Genomic DNA, 27697 nt, shown 5'->3' on the forward strand with positions numbered 1-27697 from the left:
AACTAGTTCTTCGAGCTTCTTTGCTGTGGACTAGATTCAAGAAACATGGGAATGGTGTTAAGATCTGTGAGATTGTCTCCGATGATGAAGATTCCTCTAATAAGGCAGATCTGGGCAAAGAAGCAGCTGTGAACGCTCCAGTTGTTCCCATGTGCCCAGATCTGAAAAATAAGGCCCCTGTTGATGCTGATGTTGCCATTAATAGCGATGTTGAGGTTGCTAAATCTGCTCCTGCTAAGCAACAAAGCAAAGGCGCTCTTTCTGGACATAAAAGGGTTCGATTTGGGTACCCTATTGATGTGGAGAATATTGATTTGGCTTATCTGAAGGAGTTCCACCCAGAAATGTTTCCTGACAATTGACTGATCAGCGTAACTACTTTCTAATCCTTCATTTTTGGTCATTTATGTTTGTGATTCTCAGATCTGTTTATGAGTCCTTATTGATAATTATTTATGCGGTCTGTTTGTGGTTTATTGTTGTTAAATGATTTCCTGTGAGTAGTTGTGGCTCGCATATGCTTTTGGGGAATGTAATTGATGGATGATGATCTTGTCTGTGATTTCTGTCTACTTATTGACAATCATGGGTGGATAATAGGCCTATATTTTAGTGTTCTCAATGACATAATAAGAGAGAACTGAGTCCCTTATGTTCTGTGCCTAATAGGTTGCCTTATGTTATTGTGTTGATGGTTCCCTTATGTGACAATGATGATGGTCGCCTTCTGTGAGTGTGTTGATGCCTTGATGGTTGCCTTGAGTGATTGTGTTAGTGATTGCCTTATCTGGAATGAGTCCCTCCCATAAATGTCCATATCCTAGGAAAACTCCAAATGATGAAGGGACTCAATTGTAATTTAATGGCTTTGTTTGATTTGCTCCAATAAATTCACAAGTGATTTGTTGTAGAGGTAACAACTTGGCCATTCTAAGTGAAAACAAATGCTCTTACGGATAGAGTTAAACAATAACAATAACACTAGTTCAAATGAGGTGAAAACACCATTTCTTTCATTACATCAATGTTTTACCAAAACATCTCATACATGACTTAAACATAACCATTACATAGAATCTAATTCAGGACTGCCTTAAACCTTGTTCTAATTGTATGCTAAAATACACATAACCAGTTCACAACAACAAAAAACATTAAACCCAACCAAAAGGAAACTACTAAAACAAAGGCAAAGACTAAGATATTACCCAAAATGACTTGCTTCTTTCTGTGTTTGGTTATATGTGGCAGTCTCAGTGATGATTCTTTGGTACCCCAAACTGTGTTTAGTCAGCATCCACCTCCATTTATGTGTCCTCCACATTGCCTTCACCTGTTGGTATGAAAAGTGTGTTTAAATAATTCACAGCATGTTCAATAAGTTCCCTTGATACCTCCAAATACTCAGGGAGAATTCCCAGCCTGTCTAGCTTCTTTTTTGCCATATGGTGGAGGTTAAAGTTATTACCACCATCCTTGAGCAATATTTCAATCATGACAGCTTGGAGACTTAACCAAGTATACTTGTTAAGAGTTGGATCAAACTCTTCATATGCTTCTTTGACTTTCTGAATTAGATCATCAATAGTCTTTGGGAATGACTGGTACTGTAGTGACTATATCACTTTGAATAACCCCAAGTCTAAGACATTTAAATTTGGACTTTGTGCTGGCTGGTATACTTGTTGTATGTTGAAACAATTTGCAGTACATGCTGCCCTGAACTCTTCATCATTTGGGATTTGATGAGGCTTAACATTATCCCACTGAATTAGCACAATTTTTGGTAGACTTTCAGGTCATTGTGTCTGGACTGCTGGAATTATGTGCTCTATTAACATTTTCCTTATTGCATCCTTAGTGACACTCTGTACAACCTTAGTTTCAAGAGTCCCAGCCTTCCTGTTCTTACTCTTTTTTTTTGCCCTTGTGGTGTACACAAAGGGAATATCCCATACTTCCCTTAATGTAGTAGCTACCCAGTTATGCTATATAGGGGCTTCGCTATCATTCCCATGAACATAGCCTTAACCTTGAATCTTTTTGATTGTTGGCACCTATAAGGGTTTTCTCCTTTTGGAAGAAGGTAAAACTTTCTTTCCTCGGGGTTCAAATAGAACCACTTTTCATCAATGTGGATAACTTGTTGCATGTCAACAAATGTGGGGTTTCCTTATGCTGGTATGGGATTTATGTGAGCTAAAGCCCACTTAATCCTTGCAATCTTGTGGTTAGATGTAATGGATGGGTGATTGGTGCTTGTGTGTGTTCTTAACCTCCCCTTTTTCCTCAAATTGTGCAATGTGACATGAGAAATTTTCAAAGCTACTGCATAGCTTCTTTCTGTGGTCCTCTTGTATAAAGGGACTGACATTAAAAACTCATCTGAATATTCTGTTGGTTTAGGACCACATCTGCCCAATTTTTGAGACCTGACATCAATTACATTCCTCTCAGTCATTTGTTGCTTGATTCTCTTGAATAACCTTGATAATGTTGACCTGTGAACATTGAATTTTTTTGCTAGTTGAGCTTGAAATCCCCTTGGCAATTCACCATCTTTCATTTTTAGCAAAATTGCATCTACTATTTGTCGTTTCTGCTGTACTGTTAGATCTTTTTTTTCATAATTTGGACCTCTTCCATGTGGGATCTGTTGGTTGCTTGATTGCTCATTTTCTGCATTACCTTGGTCATTTGTTGAATCTTCATTCTGACTGGAATCTGAGAAGTCAGTGATGTCTTCTTCCATGAGTAGTTGGTCTATCCCAAAAAATTCTTGATCAAAGAAATCTGCCATTTTTTTTTTGGTTTACTTATGTTTCAGATGAAGAAGGTGATGAAGTGGAGGTGGCGTTTTTTTTGGACAACTGAAGCAGAACCAGAGCACGCAAATAAGGTGTTGAAGATGCTATCACTAACTTAGCACTAATTAGGTTTAGGATGGTAGTATTTTGGGTAATTAAGCTAACAGTAGGATTGATTTAGTGCTAGCTTTTGTGGTTTAAATTGTGGATGTAATTTGGTTAGTGATAAGCCATGGTTTGTAACTTTTGAATTTCTGAAACAATTGAATTAATGTGTTGTACTATTTATACTCTCCCTTGTATTCGTTGAAATGCAAGGAGGGAAAACATTTGGTGCTAAATCTGAAAATTTGGAGTTGAAAAGTCAAAATTTCAAATTTGGTAAAAATTTTGGGAGGGAAAAGTACACCCCCTAAAGTTAGATTATTTGTTTATTTTAAAAGTTATGAAGGTCCACACTTCCTTTCCCTCCTTTTAACTTCTTAATCACATGGCTCTATGTAACTATTAAGAACTCTTAAAAGTTTTGCATTGGAGTCCGCGTGCAACCCCTTTGTTGCAATTAACTATTAACGGAGGAAGTATTTCATTTACTAAAGGCCTGTTCACATTTATTGAACTAAGCTGAACTGAACTGATTGAAGCTGAACTGAAATGAATATTTTATGAGAGAAGAAAATTAGGAGCTGAAGTGAACTGAACTGATTGAAACTAAACTGATTTGAATTGAAATGAAGTGATTGAAGCTGAACTGAATTGAAATTAAGCTAAAGTGAACATGCCCCGATTATTTGTGAATTCAAAGCAATTTAGGAAGTGATAATTTTTTTCAAAAAAAAAAAAAAAAAAAAAATAAGGAAGTGATAATTCTGATTCTTTGGGAAGTAAAATTTATTCTCCAAATTACACCAACAACCACTGTCAGTCTCTGATGGCCGGCGAAACCAGTGAGCATTGGCTCTTCGCCTTTTCCGACCAAATTGAGTTCAAATTCTCGTACCACCAATTCCCAATTTTGCTTACTCTTTTGCCTATTCATGCATTTGGCCTTTTCTGATCGGCTTCTTAAACAAGAAATTTCAGGTTTGTCCATTTTTTGAAATTATAATTCCAATTTCTCTTTTTCAATAACCCAATTGTTGTATTTAGTATGTTTAGTCGCTGATTTGAAGCTATGTTTTTGGTTTAATTTGTAGTTGAATTTGGCTTGTTTGTGATTATTTTCGGAACAAATGCAAAGTTGAAATTGTATTAATTCGGAATTTGTATGCTTTATTTTATGCAAGCTATTAATTTAATGTCAATATTGATTTACCAATGGTGATGGTGATGGTGATGAATTTTAAATAAACTTTCAGCCGGATTCCACAGTATTACAGCTTTTTTTTTTTTTTTTGTCAATTCCCATCTTTATTTTTTAATCTTCAATTCAATTCTTTGACTTTAATTTCATGCCAAATTGGATTATATGTTGGTTTAGGTACTCAATTACATTTCATTTAACATTGATTAAGCTTCTATATATATACTTCGTATTTTACATATAGGGTAATTACTATATGCTGTGATCTTGTTCCTGGTAATTAATTGTTGATTGGAATCAATGTTATGATTATAAATAAGTTAGTTAGGTCTGGATTCCAATTAGACTTTTATGAATGGAACTTTGGAGAAATTGGGAATGAAGAGGGGAAAGGGCGGTCTTGGTGGTTTCCGGGGAGGCAGCAGCTGGGGCAGGTAAGGAGAGGCAAAAGACGGGTTTATTATTTACGCAAACAAGAGGTAACTGGTATTATTAGGATCATTTTGAGAAGGTACCCCATAGTTTAAATTTTCGTGATAGCCCATGTAGAGAGTATTTTGAAAAGATGTTCTTGAATAAGGTAAGTGGTTGGCTAGTAGCTCATGTACTTATAAAATACTCATACTATGTAAAATGTAAACCTGTTTTTGTCCACACAACTGCACGAGTCAATATGGGACAATGCTTGTAAAGCTGTCATGAGAATCTATGAGATGGTTTGATGGATGTATTAGATAAATTGCTACTTGCTAATGGAAAGAACATCAGTAGTAATTAATTAAACAGATGTCACTTCACTGTTGGTATGATTTCAGATCAAAAGATGGAACTGGATATTAATACTCTATTGTGTGCCAATTTGTATACCAAAGTGCTGGAATTGTGATCATTAATGTAATCAATAAAAGGAACCAATAGATAGGTAGAAACATGGTGCAAGTGGAAGGCACAATGCTTACTAGGAACAACTAGGCATAAAGAAAACTTTGATACAATTTTGTCAAATTTTTTTTTTTTTTTTTTTTAAAAAAAAAAAAAACAAACAATGCCAAATTCCACAGTAATAGAATTTCAATATAAGTGGTGTTCTCACCTTAATTAATAGTAACAATTTGTTATGGAAATTATGAAAAAAAGGAGAATTAGGATGGACAAAGATTGTATTATCATCTACCAAATGGGTCGTTACTACAATGTTTAGTAGAATAGTGGAGTAAAATATGATTTAGTGGGTTTGTGTGCCCATTTGTTTTAAAATGATTAGAAGAATTAGGGTGACTTGTGTATGTGGTAGGTTCATGGTTAATTGGGATATAAAATTATAAATTATCTTAGCAAGTGACATTTTTTTTTTGTTGGAAATTGGAAGATTAAGAAAAGGAAAATTTTGTCTTGGAGTTAGAAGACGTGAGGATATGGGCATATGGCAATATATTTGACCTTTGTCCTTAGACAGTTGCTGCTAAGTAAGATTATAAAATGTGACAGAGAACAAACTGCATATTGCCACTTGCTATAGCCTAACTATCATTATATATGTTGGTATAGTTGACGTTGGATTAAGTATTCAAGATGGTAGACATATAATCTCTTAATAGCCTCAATTCTCATGTAGGTCTGCATTTGGGAAAACTGCCATAAGCAATGCAAAATACTATAATGCCATTAGACATTGCTTCTTCTCTATTGTTAATGCAATTGTTGATTTGGTTTTCTTGTTTGAATTTTGTCACAGCAAATACTAATATTACCACCACTGAATTTCTAAGAGACCCAGAAACCTTAGTGTCTAGTAATGCCATTTTCAAGATTGGCTTTTTCAGCCCCACTAACTCAACAAATCGCTATGTTGGAATCTGGTACAATACCGAGGTTTCTGATACATTGGAAGTCATATGGGTAGCCAACAGGAACAATCCTATTAATGACTCTTCCGGGGTGCTGAAAATATCTGATGATGGAAATCTTCAACTCTCAGATGGACAAAGCATGATCTTTTGGTCATCAAACGTATCTCTTCAGGCAAACAGCTCAGTTGCCCAGCTCCATGACACCGGGAATCTTGTTTTGCTCTCAAGTTTAACCGAGAAGGCCATCTGGCAGAGTTTTGAGCATCTTACAAATTCGTTTGTGCCACAGACTGTGATATCAATTGACAAGGAAACTATGTATGAAAAGTCGCTACTGCAATCTTGGAAAAACGCATCAGATCCATCAAATGGACGGTTTAGGATTGGAATATTACCTCGTACCCTTCCTGAATTTGTCATTTGGGATGGTAATAAACCTTATTGGCGATCTGGCCCATGGAATGGTAACCTCTTTCTTGGAGTGCCTGAGTTGTCTTCAAGGGCTTCTATGGGATTTCGTATTACAAATAATAACCTTGAGGGAACAATTGAAATATTGTACTATGTGGAGAATGAATCATTGCTTAGATACTTTTTTTTTAATTATGATGGAAATTTGATTGGAAAAAAATGGGATGATGGTAGCCGGAAATGGAGAATTATGTGGCAGTCCTCTGATTCTGACTGTGCTTCTTATGGAAAATGTGGTCCTTTTGGAATTTGTAACCCAAAGGACTCACCAATCTGCAGTTGCTCAAAGGGTTTCGTACCAAAGAATGTTGATGAATGGAGCAAAAACAACTGGACCAGTGGATGTGTACGAAAAACATCGTTGCACTGCTTAATTAAAGGAGGCAAAGCAGATGGGTTTCTTAAGCTAGAGCATATGAAAGTGCCAGATTATGCTGATTTTTTGTTAGCATTTGATCAAGATGAATGCAGGAGGAATTGCTTGGGAAATTGTTCGTGTTTAGCTTATGCATATGCTAAGGGTATTGGGTGCATGTTGTGGAATGGAAGCCTAATGGACTTGCAAAAATTTTCTACTGATGGTGCTGATCTTTTCATCCGTTTGGCTTATTCAGAACTAGGTAAATTTTTTAATGGGCTTTCCTCCTTTTCAGGTAACAATGCCATTTAAATGCTTTTCACTTTATTCATTTACTTGGGCATTCCAGCAATTCATTACATTTTACTAACAAAGTTATATCCAGCCGACGTTTTGTGAATTGACTCATCTCACCTGCAATTCTGTCAATTTTTTTATAAAATAATTTCAAAGAATTATTTATTATGAGTTTTTTCCTCAATCAATTATGTAATTAACTGTGTCAGGTATAACTTTTTTCAACCATCATAACTAGAGTCTACATTGGTACAATGTATTGTATGGTACTCCATAAGTGATTGAGCAAATTTTGTATTATTATGTGATTATTGCTAGAATATCACCTCAGATCTTAAGAGTCAAGATAGAACTTAAGTGAAAAAAAAATCATGAACTGTTAGGGAAGACATTCAATTATTTATTTATTTATTATTATTATTTTTTCTAAAAGAGTGTATACATTGACTGTAATTGGTATTTGACAGTGGATGGATGTAATGATTTTGTCTTTACAGGTCAAATGAGTATTTTGAAATTAGTGATTGCAGTCATAGCAGTTATGGCTGTAGTCACATTTGCTGCGTTTGTGTACTATCTTCGGAGGTGGATGTGTCGACGATATGGTGACCTTCCATTTCATTGCTCTTGCAGACCTTATGGCATATGTTTTGTCTAATAAATATTTATCTTGCAACCTTGACACATAGTTATTGCTGTTACAGGTAAGAAATTATCAAACAAGGAAACACATTTTGCTGGTTCTGGAGTGGATCAAGCTGAATTCAAAGATCTATCTTTGTTTGAATTTAAACAATTGGATGTTGCAACCAGTAACTTTTCAGTTATCAACAAGCTTGGACAGGGTGGTTTTGGTCCAGTGTACAAGGTAATGCATGTTTTTTTCTTTTTTTTTTTTTTTTTTTTTTTTTGGCTAGAATTGTTCTTTCTCATAGTCCATAGTTGTCTAATAGCTAGGCTTTGTGCCTTTGTAGCGCATACTAGTTAACCTAGTAGAAGGTGGGCTAAAAAGTGATTAAATGTGAATAATTTATTTAATTGGATAAAGAAAATTAAAGGATCCAAATATACGATGAGTGGGTATTTGATTATACTCCATCTGTCTCCTTTCAGTACATTTGCCTCCAATTTTGTCACTTATCAAGCTCACCCAAGCAAATTTTAAAGTAGCCAAATTTCAATGGGGCAAGTATTATATTGGGATTTTTCTTTTGTTATTATCAAGATTGGTAAGTTGAAGACAAATTTGGGACATTTCAAGTACTGTAATCACGTAGGAAAAAAAGAGGGGGAGGGGGGGGGGGGGGGGGGTTAGGGGAAGCAGAGGGTTTATATATTTTTTAGTTCAAAGGGATATGTAGTTGAATGTGATTTCTCTTAAAGGGAAAGCTGGAAGATGGGCAAGAGATAGCGGTGAAAAGACTTTCAAGATCATCCGGACAAGGCCTACAAGAATTTATGAACGAAGTGCTTGTAATTTCAAAACTTCAGCACAACAATCTTGTTAGACTGCTGGGTTGCTGTGTACAAGGAGAAGAGAAATTATTAGTTTATGAATACATGCCAAACAGGAGTTTAGATGCACTTCTCTTTGGTATGTTCTAAAATTCATGTATAGTATTTATTTTTATTGTATTATTAATCTCCTATTGTATGGTATCCAATGTTTTCGTTGGGTATTGTCACCCCATGTAACTTTTAAGAAACTGATGGTGATATGTTCTCTTCTACATTCTGATATTCAGATCCAGATAGTCAGAAACAGTTAGACTGGAAGAAGCGCTTCAGTATTATCAATGGGATATGTCGAGGTGTCCTTTATCTTCATAGAGATTCTAGATTGAAGATCATTCATAGAGATCTCAAACCTAGCAACATTTTGCTTGATGAGGAACTCAATCCAAAGATATCAGACTTTGGAATGGCAAGGATATTTGAGACCAAACAGGATCAAGGCAACACAATGAGAGTTGTTGGCACCTAGTAAGCAACTGATCAAACAATATGCTTAATTTAGTTGCATTATTTATCTTAATCAAATTAATGGATTTTTTTCTTGCTTGCAGTGGCTACATGTCTCCAGAGTATGCTATGGAAGGCCGCTTTTCTGAAAAGTCTGATGTATTTAGTCTTGGTGTGATACTATTAGAGATTGTCATTGGAAGAAAAAACAGTATTATTCTGGATTATGGATCTTTAAGCCTCTTATCATATGTATGTTGGGTTAAGTGATTCAAAATTAATTGATTTATATGTTTGTTTGCTCTTGCTTTAATTTCTGCAACTGCATATATGAGTAGCTAATAAAGTTGCTAATATAATTCTTTCAGGCATGGAAGATGTGGAATGAGAATGGTATACTTTCATTGATAGATCCAACTGTATTGAATCCACGCTATCAAGGAGAGATTTTGAAATGCATGCAGTTGGGTTTAATATGTGTGCAAGAATTTCCAGAAGATAGGCCTACCATTTCAGAATTGGTTTCCATGCTTGATGTTAATGATATCATGGATCTCCCCCAGCCAAAGCAGCCCGGCTTCACTCAAAGGAGAGTTTATACTACTGACGAAGGCAGCCAAAGTGGCCAGGAGAATGGCTCTATAAACCACGTTTCCCTGACTGTATTAAGTGGTCGATAGTGTGTTGGTTTTTCTTAGCAAGGGATTTAACTCAATCACAGTAACAAGTGTTTAACCTTGTAAATTCTCTAAATTATGTAAAGGATCTACTTCTGTTCCTAGCTTTTCACCACAACTCTTCAAAATTCCATGCTTATAATTCTACAGCCTCTAAAGTTAAAATTTGAAAGAAAAAAATAATGTGAAAGAGGAACTTCCATATATTGTCATATTGACATATTGTCATTCATATTTACACCAATTTCAGTAAAAAAAAAAAAAAAAAAAAAGTCCCAATTCCCAAAGGGTACCAATATAATATCCAACAATTTTTTTTCAACTTAACAATATAAACAATGTGTATCATGGAGGTCTGTCACTCATAGACTTCTCTTTAGATAAGCTCATTAAAAAAAATGTTGGTAAAAATTTTGATACAATACAAATTAAATTCTTTTATGCAAATTTGATTTGTTAGTTAAAATCAACTGTCAATATATAGTTAATAATCTTTATACGAGCAACTAATTTTGTTTGATATAAGGGGAATAGTTAGTTTGTTTTCTTATCAGTGACATTTCGTATTAGGTTTGGAAGTTCATTGATAACCAAAACATAAAAATATAAAAAGCCATCATTGAAACAAATCATACTCCATAATAAAATAGGTTTTGAGTTAAATGTTCAATTTTAACCCAACCTATAGAGCACTTATTCAAAATCGGTTTTGTGTTGAGTTAACTTAAATTATCGCCTATTCAGATAGCTATTTAAATTTTAAACTTCCACGGTAGATTAGCCCACTCGCCAAAAAGTTGAAAAAAAAAAGGTTGAGTTGTTGCTTGTTGGGCCGTGTTAGTTTTTGTCTCCTCTTTCCTCCACGCAACCATGGTCACACCACCGAGCACTGGCAGTCTTTCATGGCCGACTAATCCGGTAGCTGACGCGTTACCGGTGGTCGGCCAATGTCCACACTAAATCGAATTTCCGACGGCTTTTTGATGCATTTGGCTTTGTCTTCTCCACATCAATTTCCCTGGTACTAGGAAATTTCAGGTTTCTACTGCATTTTTATACTTTTTTGTAGCTTGTAATTGGTATTTTTAGTTAATTAATTTGTTAAAGCTTTCTAATTTATGTTTTAGTTTAATATGGGTTGTTTGTCATGAATTTCGGAACAAATGCAAAGTTGAAATTGAATTAGTTCGGAATTTGTATGCTTTATTTTATGCAATCTATTAAATTAATGTCAAATGTCAATTTTGATATACCAAAGGTGTTGGTGTTGGTGGTTGTGATGAATTTGAAATCTATTCTGCAATTGAATTTTGATTCTGAATGGTACTGATAGTGATACTGTGCTTATTGCTGATATACTAGAAAATCAGATATCTTTTCTTGTCAAAATGAGGGTAGGTGTTAAACACAAGTTTAGAAAGGAAGGAGAAGAGGGAGAGAGTGTGGAGAAGATTGGGGCCGGGCTGACATTGTTGCTAACCGAGTCTCAGTGTCTCGCCTTGTGGGTTGCAGACCACCGGCTGCTCAGCTGGTGGGCAAACGGCGTGTGGGGAGGGTCTTTTAGGTTTAAGGGAGAAACTAATAAATCTTTTTTGCACCTGAATTCCCAGTCATGCCTTACTGCACACTATCCACTGGATTAGTTGGGTATTGTAAGATTTGTGACATTTAATTTCGGAGGACAGATAGTGCCATGTTCTTAATTTCTTATGCATATGTACTGTTTATTCAGATCCAAGTAGTCAGATACAGTTAGATTGGAAGAAGTGCTTCAATATTATCAATGGGATATGTCGAGGTGTCCTTTATCTTCATAGAGATTCTAGATTGTAGATTATTCATTAGAGAGCTTATAGCAAGCAACTTTTTGCTAGATGATGAGTTCAATCCAAATGGCAAGGATATGTAAGACCAAACAAGATCAAGGCAACACTGAGAGAGTTGTTGCCTTGTTAGCACCTAGTAAGAAACTACCCATCTAACAATTAAGCCTGATAATATGCTGAATTTTGACTTGCTTGCAGTGGCTATATGTCTCCAAAGTATGCTTTGGAAGGCCGCTTTTTCAGAAAAATCTGATGTATTAGTCTTGGAGTTTTACTTTTTAGAGGTTGTCAATGGAAGAAAAGACAATTTCTTTCTTGGTTATGGATCTTGGGACTATGTATGTTAGTTTAATTAATTTATACTCTGTTTAGCTTTAGCTCTATATTTACATCAAAGACCATGCAGATGAATATGTGAGTAGCTAACAAATTTGCTTTAATGCTTTCAGGTATGGAAAATGTGGAATGAGAATGATATGCTTTCATTGTTAGATCCAATTATTATTGATACATGCTATCAAGGAGAGTCTTTGAAATCCATACAGTTGGAGTTACTATGTGTGAATATCCAGAACATAGGCCAACAATCTTGAAGTAATGTGGTCTGTGGCCTTGTGGGTGTGCTCTTCTTTGCAAATGATGGATCACCCATTGAATGCACCAAAATCTTTTTTCAGGTAATCCTTCCCATCTTTATATTCAATTCAATATTTTGATGTTGATATTATGTGATGTTGGATAATAGGCGGGTCTAGGTGACAAATCACATTTAATTAAAGTCAATTAAGCTTGTGTTTGCAGTGATCTTTCTTGTTATGCCTGACTTTATTTGGAATTAATAATGAAAGTCAAGTCTGGTTTCTAATGATTGAGTATGCATTTTCATTACAAAGAGAAGTATGTTTCTTGAACGAGCTGAGCTGGCCGCTGGATTATAGTCTTCTACTCTATAAAATGGAACTTTTCGGCATATTGGGAAGAGGGGTGTGTTTACCACTTAACACTTTACCAGGGAGGCAGGAGAGGAGAGAGAAAAGATAGAGTTTGTTTTGGACTATTTTGTGAGGATCCGTTTAAAAACTAGAAGAATAGTAGTAGTAGACTACTAGTAATAGTCCTTTCACTTGGAAGATGTTAACATGCTATGCCTGCACTGCTGCAGATGACCATGCACAATGATTGTTAGTTGCAGCCAAGAGAATAAGTGTAACTTACATTCACAGTTGATTAAATATAATTTACATTCAAGCTGTCGGTATACTTCAGTTGAAAAAGGTAGGAATCGAGAAAACCAGTTATAGGACACTTATGTTAAAAGGCATGTTGTATATCTGTATGACGAATTACTGGAACTAAGACTATTGGCATTTTAAATTGAATTGACCAAGAAAAAAAGAAAGATTTACATGAAAGGCATAATATTGACTGGGAATAGTTATAACTCATATGTTACAATTTGTCTAAAGATAAGTAGATAATAGTGACATGTTGAATCATTGATAAGAACCGAATCTTTATTTTATTTTATTTTCTGAAGAAATTCTAAGAGTTTAGTCAACAAAAATAAGTGGACATGTTCAATGAAGATTATGATAATTTTAAAGGAACTGAATCTTTAATTAATATACAAATCCTTTTCACAAATGAAAGTATAAGAGAGTTTGAAAAATTCAGACCAATTAGATGCTTACCTCAACAAGAATATTACTTTCTTAATAAAAAACGATTACTATCTCAAGGTCATGGACATGAGTAAATGTATCATTTTAGAAACATATTCCAATGTATATTGTGGTTTCTCTTGTGTTTATCTCTTGGTGTGGCTACCAATTTGGTTCAGCCACAACCAATTATATTACTCATACTAAATTTCTAAGAGACTCAGAAGCATTAGTCTTGAGTAATGGTGATTTCGAGATGGGTTTTTTCAACCCATCCACTTCAAAAAATCGTTATGTTGGTATCTGGTATTCTAATAAGAAGAATTTCGATTCTGATGCATCAGAAGTTATATGGATAGCTAATAGAGACAACCCTCTTACTGACCGTTCGGGTGTGCTCGGAATATCTGATGATGGAAATCTTCAACTCTTAGATGGACAAAACATCATTATTTGGTCAACAAATGTATCTAATCTTCAGGTAAATGATACAGTAGCTCAGCTACATGATACAGGCAACCTTGTTTTGGTTTCGAATGCTAGTAGAGGGGCAATCATCTGGCAGAGTTTTGATTTTCCTGTGGATTCCTTGGCACCATCATTAAGTTTAAATGTTAATTTTACCTACAAGAAGCCGATTCTAAGATCATGGAAGAGTGTATCGAATCCATCGAGGGGACGCTTCAGCCTTGATATTGTTCCTTCCGGTGTTCCTGAAATATATACTTGGGATGGTGATAAGCCTCATTGGAGATCTGGCCCATGGAACGGTAATCTCTTCTTTGGAGTTCCCTATTTGTATTCAGATGTTGTCACTGGATTTAGTATCATCAATGACCATGAAAGTATAATTTCGATTTCATACACTATAGCAAATACATCATTATTGGAACATTTAGTATTGACACATGAAGGAAATTTGCTCCAAAAATTCTGGAATAGTAGTGGGAGGACATGGGAAATTTCATGGCAGTCCTTAGAGTCTGAGTGTGATGTTCATGGCAAATGTGGTCCGTTTGGAAGTTGTAACCCGATAAAAGCTCCAATATGTAGTTGTTTGAAAGGGTTTAAGCCAAGTAACCCTGATGAATGGAGTAAAGAAAACTGGGATAGTGGATGTGTTCGGAAAAAAACCCCTGCATTGTGGTACTACAGGAGGCAAAGCAGACGGGTTTCTTAAGCTAAAGCATATGAAATTGCCTGATGATCCTCGCTGGCTATTAGAGCGAAATGCAGATGATTGTAAGAGGAAATGCTTAGTAAACTGTTCGTGTTTAGCTTATGCATATTATTCCGGTAAAGGGTGTATGCAATGGAGTAAAAGCTTGGTTGACATGCAACAATCCTCTTCTTTTGACATTGATCTGTTTGTTCGCTTGGCTGATTCAGAACTAGGTGAGCTATTTAACAAAACCTCATTTTTTTAGTCAATATATTTTCTGTGATTGACTTGTATATCTGTAAATTAATGAATGTATGGGAACTTTGGGCTTCATAACACTGAATTTACATTCTTATACTAGGGGAAACGAGCAGATGGAAATTAATTACTGCAGTAATGGTGATCACAGGTGCAGCTACTTTTGTCGCCTTATGTTCTATTGGATGGAGGTGGAAAAGTCGACGATATGGTAAAACCATTCTAGAGATTTTTTGTTTACGTTTCAATTCATCTTTGATATAGCCTGCAAACTTTTCTATTGTAGCATCGAGAGATAGTTAATGCTGTTGTAGGGACAATAATTACAGGCAAGAAAAAGCGGTTGCATAACAGCAACTTAGATGATGGAATGGATCTAGTTCAATTCCAAGATTTGCCATTGTTCAAATTTAAAAATTTGGAAGTTGCCACAAACAATTTTGCAATAGATAACAAGCTTGGGCGAGGCGGTTTTGGTTCAGTATACAAGGTTTGGCTTTTGTTGATCATAGTAGGCTCATTTCACTTATACACAGAGGTGATCATAAGATAAAAAGTATGAAATTTGCCTGATGAAAGATTAAAGTTGTGATGTCTTTTCTAGGGGAAATTGGAAGATGGACAACATATAGCAGTTAAAAGACTTTCAAAAGATTCCGGACAAGGCATACGTGAATTTATGAATGAGGTGGTTGTAATTTCAAAACTACAGCACAAAAATCTGGTGAGGCTGTTGGGATGCTGTGTGGAAGGGGAAGACGAAAAGCTGTTGGTATATGAATACATGCCAAATAAGAGCTTGGATGCACTTCTTTTTGGTATGGATAAACAGTAACAAACTAAAATATTCAATCAGAATATTGTTCTAGAGTATGATACATGAACATTGAAATGATTTTTTTTTTTTTTTTTTTTTTTCTCTCTTTTTTCTAAATTGTTACGCAGACCCAATCCACCGTAAACTTTTGGATTGGAAAAAGCGCTTCAACATCATCCAGGGGATATGTCGTGGGCTTCTTTATCTTCACAGAGATTCTAGATTGAAGATTATTCATAGAGATCTTAAACCTAGCAACATTTTGCTTGATGAAGAACTACATCCAAAGATTTCAGACTTTGGGATGGCAAGGATATTTGGGATAAAACAAGATGAAGCAAACACTTCAAGAGTTGTTGGTGCCTAGTGAGTACTGAAATATTTGTTCTCGTATACTTCTCTATTTCTCAATTCATACTAATATTGATGTTTTGATTTGCACTGTTCATATATTATGTTTGACTACGTTTTATTACAAATATGAATATCACCAATTTAATTGTAGTTGGTTTAACCTCAATGTATATAAAAATTACAAGTATATTACTGGCCAAAACTGTGTGTTAACAAATATGAAAGTCAAAATGATAAAGTGTTATTGTTGAATAGAGGTAGTAAATTATTACTCTTTTGTATGTTTTCCCATTCGTGCAAGTGGGTACATGTCACCAGAATACGCAATGGAAGGCTGTTTTTCAGAAAAATCAGATGTGTTTAGCTTTGGAGTGCTCTTACTTGAGATTGTTAGTGGAAGAAGAAACAAAAGCTTTATGGAATATGAGTCTTTGAGTTTCTTAGCATATGTAAGAATACTACTATAGCTTCTTACTTACCTTCGGTAACTTCTACTTGTGTTTTTTTTTAAAGTAAAATCACCTATTATAAATTTATAATGCTAAAATGTTGCCAGGCATGGAAATTGTGGAATCAGAATGTCATGCTTTCGTTAATTGATCAAGCAATATTTGAGCCACAATTCGAAGTGGAGATCTCAAGGTGCATACAATTGGGGCTATTGTGTGTACAAGAACTTCCTGAAGCTAGGCCAAGCATTCCAGTATTGTTAATGTTGATTGATGCTAATGATGCTACTATGGACCTTCCGTATCCCAAGCAACCTGGGTTTACCCTAAGGAAAGTTGGTTCAACTGATGAAGTCCCTCAAAGTTGCCAGCTACATGGATCTATAAACACTGCCTCTATTACTATATTAAGTGGTCGATAATCTAGAGGATATGTATATAACATTATATCCCTAAGCTATGCCAAAATTGAAGCTGAGACTCTTAGTATACTATATCTGTGTGCATATTGATGACTCTTAAGAGTATTATACTAGATATATGTGTGCATAATGATTTTGTGCTCCCTGCTTGTAGTTTGCTCAAAAAGTATAATCACAATATAGCAAGGTAAGCTGCCACACAGCTCACGAGAATTTTTATGAGGAAAACCTTTTCGAAGTGAAGAGTAAAAACCATGTGATGATGAGGCCAGGAGTCCACCCAATTGTTCTTATTGTGACAATAGTAAGGTAACTAGATTAAAATTCCGTGCAATATACAGTTGTCAATTATTTTTGACAATAATATTATAAAGTACTCTGTATAAATTTATAAAATATATGTAGAAATATTTCATTTAGGTATATATGGAATATGATTGTCAAACTCGAAAGAAAATATCATAAGGTAAAAATAGTTTACTTAAAAGATTTTGCAAAAAAAAAAAAAAAAAAGCGAAAATGGCAGGAAATTTTTTCTTCAGGTAATGACAAGTGTCATTGGTTATTTGCTTTTAGTATAAGTTAATAGATAAATAGATGGGTATGAAACAATTTATTCGGCAACAATCATAAAGAGTTACTCTGCGATGGAGATGCATTCAGATATCTTAGTAATCTCACAATTCGAAGCAGAAAAAGGCAAATAGAATATTTATAATGATGTGCCCAAGATGTCCTGGGCAAAGCTGACCAAATTTAGCAAAATCAAACCATGTATGACCAAGGAAGCCACAGTTTATCATCATGATAAACAAAAAAACACATTTATCTAGTAATATTTCTGTAAACAAATTAACATTTATTGGACCCACATTTAAATAGATGTAATTAATTTATTTATGAAAATGCCACTAAATTAATATTGGACTATCATGATGATAAACTTGTATGCTCTTCGAATGACCTTTGGTGGGTGATGATTATTGGGACTACTCTTAGACACATATATACATGGATGCTATGTTATATTGTTATGTGACCTAGGCACCTAGCCCTAAAATTCATGAGCCAAGGCCCAAGAGCCATACAAAAGACACCCAAAAATAACATTGAGTATTTATTCCCAACCCATTATCCCACATTCCAATTACCAAACAGCCCTACGATTAATTGATAATTACACCAACAACCACTGTGAGTCTCTGATGGCCGGCGAAACCAGTGAGCATTGGCTCTTCGCCTCTTCCTCACCAACGGTGCAATTTCGAATTTCCGACCAAATTGAGTTCAAATTTCCGCTATGTTTTTGGTTTAATTTGTAGTTGAATTTGGCTTGTTTGTGATTATTTTCGGAACAATGCAGAGTTGAAATTGTATTAATTTGCAAATTGTATGCTTTATTTTATGCAAGCTATTAATTTAATGTCAATATTGATGTACCAATGGTGTTGGTGATGAATTTGAATTATTCTGCAATTGAATTTTGGCTCTGAATTGCATTGATTGTGAATATGTGATAGTTTACTTATTGTTGGTCAATTAGAAAATAAGATAATTTTTCCTATCATTAACAAGCTTGAACAAGGTGGCTTTGGTCCTGTGTATAAGGCAATGATTTTTTATTGGAACATATTCTTTTTATCCTTATCATAAATGAAGGATATTATGGAACACGGGCTGGACTCGGCAGGGAAACTGTTTTAAAGAGCATTTAGACAAGGTCTTCAAGAATTCATGAACATAGTGCTTGTCATTTCAAAATTAAACTCCCACACAACAATCTTTTTAGGCTGTTAGGTTGTGTGGGAGAAGAAAATTACTAGGTTAATTTTCTCAAGACAGTGCTTATTCTACTTGGACCTACAAAAACAAATTTGATTCCTCTCAAGCTAGGATAGCTCTTCTGGAACCAGTTTCTCACAATCACTCAGGTTTCAATTGGAACAGCATCTGGAAAAATCTCATCTCTCACCCAAAAATAAAAGTGTTTCTTTGGCAGTTAATTTGGGATAGACTTCCTTCTAGCTCCAACCTCCACCATAGAATCAATCAAATAAAACCAAACTGTCCTTTTTGCCCTGACAATGCTGAAACTCACCAACATATCTTCTATCACTGCTCCAGAGCCAAAGAAATATGGGATTCAATCCCATCTCCTTTTCATATAAATCCGCTCTCTTCTTGGAAGTCTTGGCTCTCAATGAACCTTTCACACTCAGTTCAGTTCTCAAACGCCATCCCCTGGAATACCCTGTTCTCTTTCATCCTTTGGCACATCTGGTTAAGAAGAAACTCTTGGATCTTCAATCGAAGCAACATACCCCTCCACAAAGCTGTCCACCAGTGCATCTGGGCTGCTTCTGAATGCTATTTCTCAGAAAGTCAAAAGCCCTCTACTACTGCCTGGTTACCTCCCTCTCCTCCCTTTTTTAAGATCAACTATGATGCTTCTTTCAATCATGTTTCCAAAGAAGTGGGTGTGGGTGGTGTATGTAGAGATCACCTAGGGACCTGGATTCAGGGATTCAAGTGGAAGGGTTACACCCCCTCCACTTGAAAAGCCTTAGAGCTAAGTCTTGAGGTGGATCAGAGATAACAACTGGCAATATGCAATTTTAAGCACTGACTCGAAAAGGGCAGTAGAGGAGATCAAATCTCCCACAATTGTGGAAAACATTCCTAACATAATCTTAAAATGCAGGGACCTGCTAAGGGAGCTGCCCCATCTGGAATTGCTCTTTGAAGATCGAGGAGGAAATGCTGTAGCAGACTCTATTGTGAAAGATGCTAGATGTAACATGGAGACAATGCATCAGATTAGTCTTTTGTATTTACCTGCTCCATGCTGTAATGTAGCTTTTGAAAGTGACCGATGCTCAAACCTTATTAACTATAACTCTAATTCTGCTGGTGATGTCCCAGCCAATGCTTTTGGTGATGTAACAAACGTTGGTATTAATAGCTAATCTCGCTTCTTTCCCCTCAAAAAAAAAAAAAAGAAGAAAATTACTAGGTTATGAATACATGCCACATAGGAATTTAGCTACACTTCTGTTTAATACGTTCCGAAAATCATGTATTGAATTTCCTTGTAGTATCTTATTTGATAGATTCAATGGTTTAGTTGTTTTACTTGTTTATACTATGTGATTACTACATTGAACATTTAAATATTAATATTGTCATGTTCTTGTGCTTGTTGATCCAGATTTAGACCATAAAAAATTATAAGCCTGAATGAAGTGCTTCAATATCATCCAGGGGATATCTCGAGGCCTCCTTTATCTTCAAAAGGATCTAGCTTGAAGATTATTCATAGAGATCTACAAGCAGACAACATATTGCTTGTGAACAGCTCAATCCAAAGATATCAGATTTTGGAATAGCAAGGATATTCAGGACATTTGAGGGTAGTTGGCACTTTGTAAGCATTTTGACTTATTAGCCACATAATAATCTGAATATGTATCAATCATTTATCTTAAACACCAGCGAAATCTATGGATATTTGCAGTGGCTACATGTCACCTGAGTATGCTGGGAAGACTGTTTTTTCTGAGAAATCAGATGTATGTAGTTTTGGAGATTATTAGTGATTTAGTGGAATAAGATCTAGTAGCTTTCTGGAAAATGAATATATGAGCCTCTAACTTGATGTATGTTATTCAAAGTGAAATGTCCTTGTAGGAATTTAATGAGTGTCTTCATGACTAATACATTTGCTTTAATGTTTTTAGGCGTGGAAATTAAGGAATGAGAAAAATATGCTTTTCTTGATCGAGCCAAGTCATAGAACATCCCTCATTTCAAGGTGAGATTCTAAAGTTTATACAGTTGGGGTTGTTGTGTTTATGAATTTCCCTAATATAGACCATCCATTTTGGCATTGAGGTTTATACTTTGTATTTAAGTTCATGCCATTACTAATCTTCCATATCTAAAGCAACAGCTTTACAGATGAGTGCTTCCCCCCTTCGCCCCAAATCGGCTGAGAACCATGGTGAACACATCTTTTTTGACTGTTGTTAGTGGTTGATACTTGATAGTGTGTGCATCCGGAAGGGATTTTTCTATATACGTAGAAGCAGCTTGTGTGTGTGAAAAAGTCATTTTTTAAACCTTTTTTGCACCTTAATTCACCACCTACTTGGGTTGGCTCTATGTCTGAAAACTGATAAGGGTTAATTTACTAAAATGAAGAGGGATTGTGCATAAATGAAAGTATATTATGTTGCACCATTTCTTGTAAATTTCTGTATGCCTGCTGAAGACAACTTCTGCAATATTTAATCTGTAAATTGTGGTCTAGTGAATCTTCGAATCTAAGTTGTGACTTTTTAGTGAAAGCAACACCAATAGTTGATTCAACATGAGTTTCTTTCTTTTGCGGGAATGAGTTGCTGAAAAGATTTATACTTGGACTGAGTTGGATGCTATAAAGTAACAAGGTTAATTTGTACGATGAAGTAGTGGAACTAAAAAAAAAATCATAGATGTGATTTATTAAAAGAACAAAGAGATAAGTGGAATAGATAAAAGGTTTGTGGAAGGCATGTAAAATCCCAATGAGAATAGTATAGGTGTAAAAAAAAAAAAAAAAAATAATAATAATAAAATAATAATAATAAAAAAAAAACTATTAATTTTTAAATTTTCAGAAAAAAAAAATACACTTTGTATCTTTGTGTATTGAAATGGTGGTCTGAAAAAAATGGCTTGGTAGTAGACAAGTGATGTTAACTTAGCTTGTTTATATTGTGTAACAAACTGCTACGGCTGCACAATAATCACACACACACAATCAACATCTAAGGGCTGATTTTAGAAGAAGGCAGCTATTTCCATTAATAAAGAAGCAATCTTTCTTATAAGGAGGCTTTAGGCCACCACTCTCACTTAGTGACTTTAGGCCATTGAGTAATATGCTTCAAAATATGAACGTTGGTTAGTGGGCTAGTTAGTTCCTAAAGTTTCTGATTTAGTTGCTAGTATTTTGCTTAAGTCAACAATAAGTTAGAAGTTAGTGGGTTTATTTAGTTAAGCATTATTTGTTAGTGGGATCTTATTCCTATTATTATGTAAGCAATTTCCTTGTTTTTAGCTTTGTTTGTTTTGGGATATTTGCCTATATAAGGCATTGATGTTATGTTTCTTTATTTAAGTTATGAAAAGTCAGCCTTCTTCTACTATATTATATTGTGTTACTCTATTTCTCCAACATCAATGTTATGTTTATAGCTTGAATCGACCGTCAAGTCTCTGAATGGCCTCATCCAATGATTTCTTGAGGGATTCTTCACGAGCCTTCATCGTTGCTTCTAGGTCTCTAGTTGATGCTGTACTCCGGTCATTTGTTCTTCCAGAGCGTCGCACCTCTGTGTTGCAAAAAGGACCATTTTTTTTTGAAACGGAAAATGTGGTGGTTTTCGGCGCCGGCAGTTGCAGAACCGCCACTCTGATACCACTTGTAACGAACTGCTACGGCTGCACAATAATCACAGACACACAATCAATAACTAAGGGCTGATTTTAGAGAAGAAGGCAGCTATTTCCATTGATAAAGAAGCAATCTTTCTTACAAGGAGGCTTTAGGCCACCAATCTCACTTAGTGACTTTAGGCTACCACTCTTCACCCTTAAATGACAACTAGTATTTGGCTACCTAGCACACTCCTCCTTTCCCTTTCTTATATATACATAAGCAACCAAAATAAGGTAATGACAAAAGACAAAAAAGGTGCAGCTGTCAACATATGATATGATAGTAGCCCTACCTTGACTGACACCGATTTCCATGCTGCTGCTCCACTGCTCCAACCCCTGGCTGTTCTCCTTGTCCTCTCTTGCTCCTCCTTGTGTATGTGATCCATTGCTTGCTGGATGCCCTTGATGCATTCGTTACATATTGTTTGAAAATAATTTGTGAATTGTCATTTTAGAGCATGATATGTACTTAGTAATGTCTGTCCACCCATCCATACTAATAACTCTTACTAAAGAGGTGAAAGTGAGGTGTCAAAAGAATTTTTTCAGACATGTTATATGATAGTTGTATTAAGAGAACTAGTTAAGACACTCATTTGACTGTATTGACATATTAGCCAAAATTTGAGGATCCTCCAATCTCTACTTAGACCACAATTTTAAATTTGAGTTTTAGCAACATAAGGTTGCAATATTAAATGTATTAAGCTTAATTTATCTCATTATAGGTAGGTTATATCAACATTTGCTCCCCTGTTTTATGTAATTGTTACGTTTTTATTTTTGGAAGGCTGCAATAAGATACAACATTTATTTATTTGGCTAATAGTTCTATATATTTCTTTTCTCATTATATGCTTTTTTTTTCCCTTTCAATCTCTCTTACCCCCCTTATAATTTGTGCATCTCTCATGTTGTAACAAACTTACCAGGAGTTACCACCCTACATCACATAAAAATTGCACGGTGACATTTGTCACATAAATAGCGCTAGAAATTTGTTGGGAAATTAGAGAAAATTAAACTGCAAAGAACATATTATCAAACATATACCTGTATATGTTTGATAATATGTTCTTTTATACTTATGTTCTTTAACATATATTGATTAAACATGTTTTTTGAGTTTCAATAATACAAAGTATGTTCTTTGAATTTGGCTCATATGTTCCTTGAATTTGGCTCGTATGTTCCTTGAGGTAATGTGATTGTATTTTTTTTTATCATATATATTTAAATTTTTTTTATTATCGTATGTTTTTTGAGTTTGATCAGTGTGTTCTTTAGGTATGAACTGTATGTTCTTTTAACATATGTGATTTTGAAATTTAATTTGAAAATGAAATCTCGAAATATTTTTAGTTGAAAATAATTTTTGAGAGTGAAAACTAAAATTATTATGGAAATTTGAATTTTTAGAGAGAGAAAAAACTATTTTTGGGGAAATGATATCTTTGGTAAAAAAAATATTCTGTTACTGTATAGTTTTTCATGAAATTTTAATATTGTCAAACACTTATATGCTCTTTTTCAAACACATATATGTTCTTTCTGCCTTTTTTATAACTAGGTGCACCATGTGCATGGTGCACCCTGGTGCACAAATCAAACATTGGTTTTAAACTAATCTTCTCATTTATTAGCTAAACAAACTTTAGGCATCTTAGGATTAATATATTATTTACAAATAAAAAAATGGGTAGTTGTTCACAATACTGCTCATCTTTGGGATAGTTTTTAACAAAATTTGCTAGTCTATATCTATTAACTATTACTAAAACTGAAGATGTTGATGTCACCACTACCCACATGTCGCTCTCTTAATAAAAAAATTCCCGTCTAAATGCAATGCTGATGTCATTTTTTTTAGAGCTATCATACTTGTATTTAATATTTTTAAAATTTAAATATTGGAAGGTTCTCCATTACAACTAAAATCTATCAATTTATCGTAGGAAATTGAAATTCAGTGACTTCATACATTGAACTATGAATTAGACGATGTTGAACATATAATATATCATAATTTTGATGGAAATGAAAAAATTGTAAATCACAAAATGTATGTAATTCTTATTAATATTCATGTATAATAGCGATTTATTTTTAAAATGAACAAATTAAAATTAGGTTTTATATAAACCCGTGCATCACACGAGTTCTAACCTAATTCTCTTATCAAATTTGACCCGTTACTATCTATTAAAATATTAAATCATAAATATTATTATGGAATACTATATCAAGCTCATATATATCATGGCAATGATAACTAAGTGCTCTAGGTATGTACTACTAGTTGGAAATAAAAAAATCCTAACAATAATAAACATAAACATCATGATTACCATTACTAATTTCTAGATTTGAACATATATATTTTTTTAATTAAAGACTTATAGGAGCAGTTGCATCTTCTCATTTACTACTATAGAACTTTTCCATTTCAACCTGATAATATAAGCCAAACCAAAATTTTCATTTCTTTTCTGTAGTATCAATGTATCGAAACAACTTACATCGATTATTTTCTATCTTCTTCTTCATCGTCTTCTTGATTTCATCCGCTGTTGCCGATGAACAATATAATAGTTGTCCACCGAGCAATTCATCATGTGGTTTCCAGCTGAAATATCCATTCTGGGACGGCAAACTGCCAGATTATTGCGGTCAACCGAGCTTCAGGTTAGACTTTGACAACAATTCACTAGCAATCAACATTGATGATCAGACGTACTTAATTCTCGACATCAACTATGTTGACAAGGTGTTCACCCTTGTAAAACCTAGGTGGAATAATAATAAGAGATAATTAAGTATTCTTTGTACACGTTAATTGCCAAGCATTCAACTGCTTAATTATATTTAAGCATTTGGTGAGGCTCGAACTCGAGACTTTCCTTAAGGGGCATTAAGCAACTTACCACTTGAGCCAACTCTTGTTGGTAATTGCTTAATTATATTATTATAAAATATAAACTTATTGAAATGCCAGGCCAGTGGATAAACATTATAAAGTATGTTTTTATTTCTATGAAGTATGGTACATGCATGCATAAAATTTTTTGTTTTTATTATTAATCAGGTGATAAAATGCATCAAAACCGGAAGATTGTTATAGTTGTTGTAGTGGGGATTATCGGTACAGCTGCGCTAATAAGCATCATGTACTTTCTATGGAGGTGCATCCGTCGTCGTCCAAGACATGGTGAAGCTTTCAAACGTTTTCTCTTACTTATATTGCATATATAGTAGGCTCTGTATGTATATATATGCTGAATTTTGATAAAACGTACATATATAGCTAGCTTCTTGTATAACCTGCAATCAGTAAGATAAAAACCTCATCGTTGTTTGTCAAGCAGGCAATAAAGTTACAAGCAAGGAGATCAAGACTTCATTGCATCATATTATTGAAGATAGTGGGAATGAATCTGAATTCCAAGATTTACCAATGCTTAAATTTGATATGTTGGTACTTGCAACAAATAACTTTCAAGTAACGAACAATCTTGGTCAAGGCGGTTTTGGTCCAGTGTACAAGGTATAATTTTTGTTAAGTTCCAAGTGTGAGTTGTCCCACAAGGAAAATTAAACAAAGAACAACTAGTTTATAACCTACGCTAAGTGATCTACTCTTTCTATATTACCATATGGTTTTGGAATGGAATCTCACTTGGGCTTATGTGTGGGCTATTCTCTCCTCCTTGTCTCTCCCCCTATTCCTAACAATTTTTGTTTAAGATATGCAATTTGTAATTTTTCTAATGTGGGCATGCTTACAACCATTAATCGTGCTAAATAAATTATGCAAAATGTGTGATGTCTTTGTTTAGGGAACATTAGAAAATGGAAAAGAAGTAGCTGTGAAAAGACTTGCTAGAGCATCTGGACAAGGCCAACGAGAATTTATGAATGAAGTTATTGTAATATCGAAGCTTCAACACAAAAATCTTGTTAGGCTACTAGGTTGTTGTATAGAAGGAGAAGAAAAGTTGTTAGTCTATGAATTCATGCCAAACAAGAGCTTGGATGCATTTCTATTTGGTATGTTCAAGGCATTAATGACGTTCAGATTGATTTATATATATATTACTAATTTAATTTATGTAGTGATTTGCTTGGTTTGTTAACCTTATGTTTACTTTGGTGTCCATTGTTCAGATCCAGTCCACAAGGAGCTGTTAGACTGGAAAACACGTAATAATATTATCAAAGGAATATGTAGAGGTGTGCTTTACCTTCATAGAGATTCCCGGTTGAAAATTATTCATCGCGATCTAAAAGCAAGTAACATTTTGCTGGATGAAGAACTCAATCCAAAGATTTCTGACTTTGGGATGGCAAGAATATTTGGAGGCAAACAAGATCACGACAACACTCTAAGGGTTGTCGGTACATAGTAAGCATTCATCTCCTCAAATTATTTTGAGAATAGGATGAATTGGAACAGATATTTATAATTCAGGCTAAGACTTTGTTAGCCCTTTCGCTAATTAATTTCCGCACATAATGTACAGTGGTTATATGTCTCCTGAATATGCAATGGATGGACGATTTTCAGAAAAATCGGATGTGTTTAGTCTTGGTGTGCTATTATTGGAGATTGTAAGTGGACGAAGGAATGGAAGCATTCGTGATGATTCCATGAGCCTCATAAGCTATGTAAGTTGCCAAAAATGGCTAAATCACACATATAAATACTTTTTCCTAACAATTTTTAAGTCTCTCCCTATATCTAGTAATGCAATAAGTGCATAATTTATCTTCTTCCTGTAATGCTTTTATTAGGCATGGAAACTTTGGAATGAGGATGTGATACATTCACTAATTGATCCTGCAATTTCCGGTCCATGCCACGAAGTTGAGATTGTGAAGTCGATACACGTAGGGGTATTGTGCGTGCAGGAATCCCCTGAAAACAGACCGAACATTTCAAGTGTGATTTCGATGATGGATTGTGAGGTAATAGATCTTCCACGGCCATTACAACCTGGATTTACACAATGGAGAACTTGTCCTGCAACTGATGATGCCCAACAACAACATTGTTCTGATAATCTCATGTCAATTTCTTCTGTAAGGTCGATAAACCCTGCTACACCAACAACCCTGTAGTGGACTCTGATTACATACAATTCCTCAAATGTTTGTGGCGGTGTCAAAGTTATTACTTGAAAGAAAGATACACGAATACGTCCGTCTTCTCTCAAAACTATAACCTAATCTAGTAATTAGTGTTATGAAAATTCATCCTATGACTCCATTTTTGTATGTGTTACACTTATTAAATGCAATTTTTTTTAATAATTTATTACACTTTCATTTTGGGCAAACTATTACTTTTAAAAATTATATCTCAGTCTTTTCTAATAATCTCCACTCAAACTCAAATATTACCTCTATTATATATTATGCACAATTTATGTAAACAGAAGAAGTACTTTTTATTATTATTATAATAATAATTAGGAAATTTTGTTAAGAACTACCAATTAAAACACATGTTTTGAAAACAAATACCAATTAATTTATTTTT

At 34.6% G+C, this 27697-nt stretch overlaps 2 protein-coding genes and 1 pseudogene across 4 annotated transcripts; all 3 read left to right on the forward strand.

Moving 5' to 3' along the window:
• Positions 1-3673: 3673 nt before the first annotated feature.
• LOC145577455 (G-type lectin S-receptor-like serine/threonine-protein kinase At1g11300) lies at positions 3674-9826 on the forward strand. 2 transcript variants are annotated; one of them, XM_081634890.1, is made up of 8 exons: positions 3674-3890; positions 5846-7051; positions 7584-7691; positions 7791-7954; positions 8470-8680; positions 8832-9069; positions 9153-9300; positions 9417-9826. In XM_081634890.1, exons 1-8 carry the CDS (start codon positions 3845-3847, stop codon positions 9726-9728), a joined length of 2433 nt encoding a protein of 810 aa, XP_081491016.1. In that variant the 5' UTR covers positions 3674-3844; the 3' UTR covers positions 9729-9826. The 2 variants fall into 2 exon arrangements, with proteins under 2 accessions (XP_081491016.1, XP_081491015.1); XM_081634889.1 differs by lacking the exon at positions 3674-3890 and having other exon boundaries at positions 5770-7051.
• Positions 9827-10533: 707 nt separating this feature from the next.
• On the forward strand, positions 10534-27276 carry LOC145578284 (G-type lectin S-receptor-like serine/threonine-protein kinase At1g11300; annotated as a pseudogene). Its single transcript, XR_014098849.1, has 8 exons — positions 10534-10763; positions 12001-14607; positions 14736-14843; positions 14962-15122; positions 25995-26205; positions 26323-26560; positions 26679-26823; positions 26950-27276. The product of XR_014098849.1 is annotated as a G-type lectin S-receptor-like serine/threonine-protein kinase At1g11300 (transcript).
• Positions 11509-12144, forward strand: LOC145578283 (G-type lectin S-receptor-like serine/threonine-protein kinase SD1-13). Its single transcript, XM_081635631.1, has 3 exons — positions 11509-11620; positions 11750-11889; positions 12001-12144. The coding sequence occupies exons 1-3, from the start codon at positions 11509-11511 to the stop codon at positions 12142-12144; spliced, it is 396 nt and encodes a 131-aa protein (XP_081491757.1).
• Positions 27277-27697: the final 421 nt, after the last annotated feature.

The sequence above is a fragment of the Chenopodium album genome, chromosome 14, assembly GCF_948465745.1.
Source record: "Chenopodium album chromosome 14, dcCheAlbu1.1, whole genome shotgun sequence".
NCBI classification, from domain to species: Eukaryota; Viridiplantae; Streptophyta; class Magnoliopsida; order Caryophyllales; family Amaranthaceae; genus Chenopodium; species Chenopodium album.

Coding starts and splice junctions, on each gene's coding strand:
- LOC145577455 (XM_081634889.1), top strand. CDS start 5,770: ATGCCATTAGACATTGCTTCTTCTCTATTGTTAATGCAATTGTTGATT. Junction 7,692..7,790: donor GTGGATGTGTCGACGATATG/GTGACCTTCCAT, acceptor TTGCTGTTACAG/GTAAGAAATTATCAAACAAG. Junction 8,681..8,831: donor TTTAGATGCACTTCTCTTTG/GTATGTTCTAAA, acceptor TCTGATATTCAG/ATCCAGATAGTCAGAAACAG.
- LOC145578283 (XM_081635631.1), top strand. CDS start 11,509: ATGGGATATGTCGAGGTGTCCTTTATCTTCATAGAGATTCTAGATTGT. Junction 11,621..11,749: donor TGATGAGTTCAATCCAAATG/GCAAGGATATGT, acceptor ACTTGCTTGCAG/TGGCTATATGTCTCCAAAGT. Junction 11,890..12,000: donor GTTATGGATCTTGGGACTAT/GTATGTTAGTTT, acceptor TAATGCTTTCAG/GTATGGAAAATGTGGAATGA.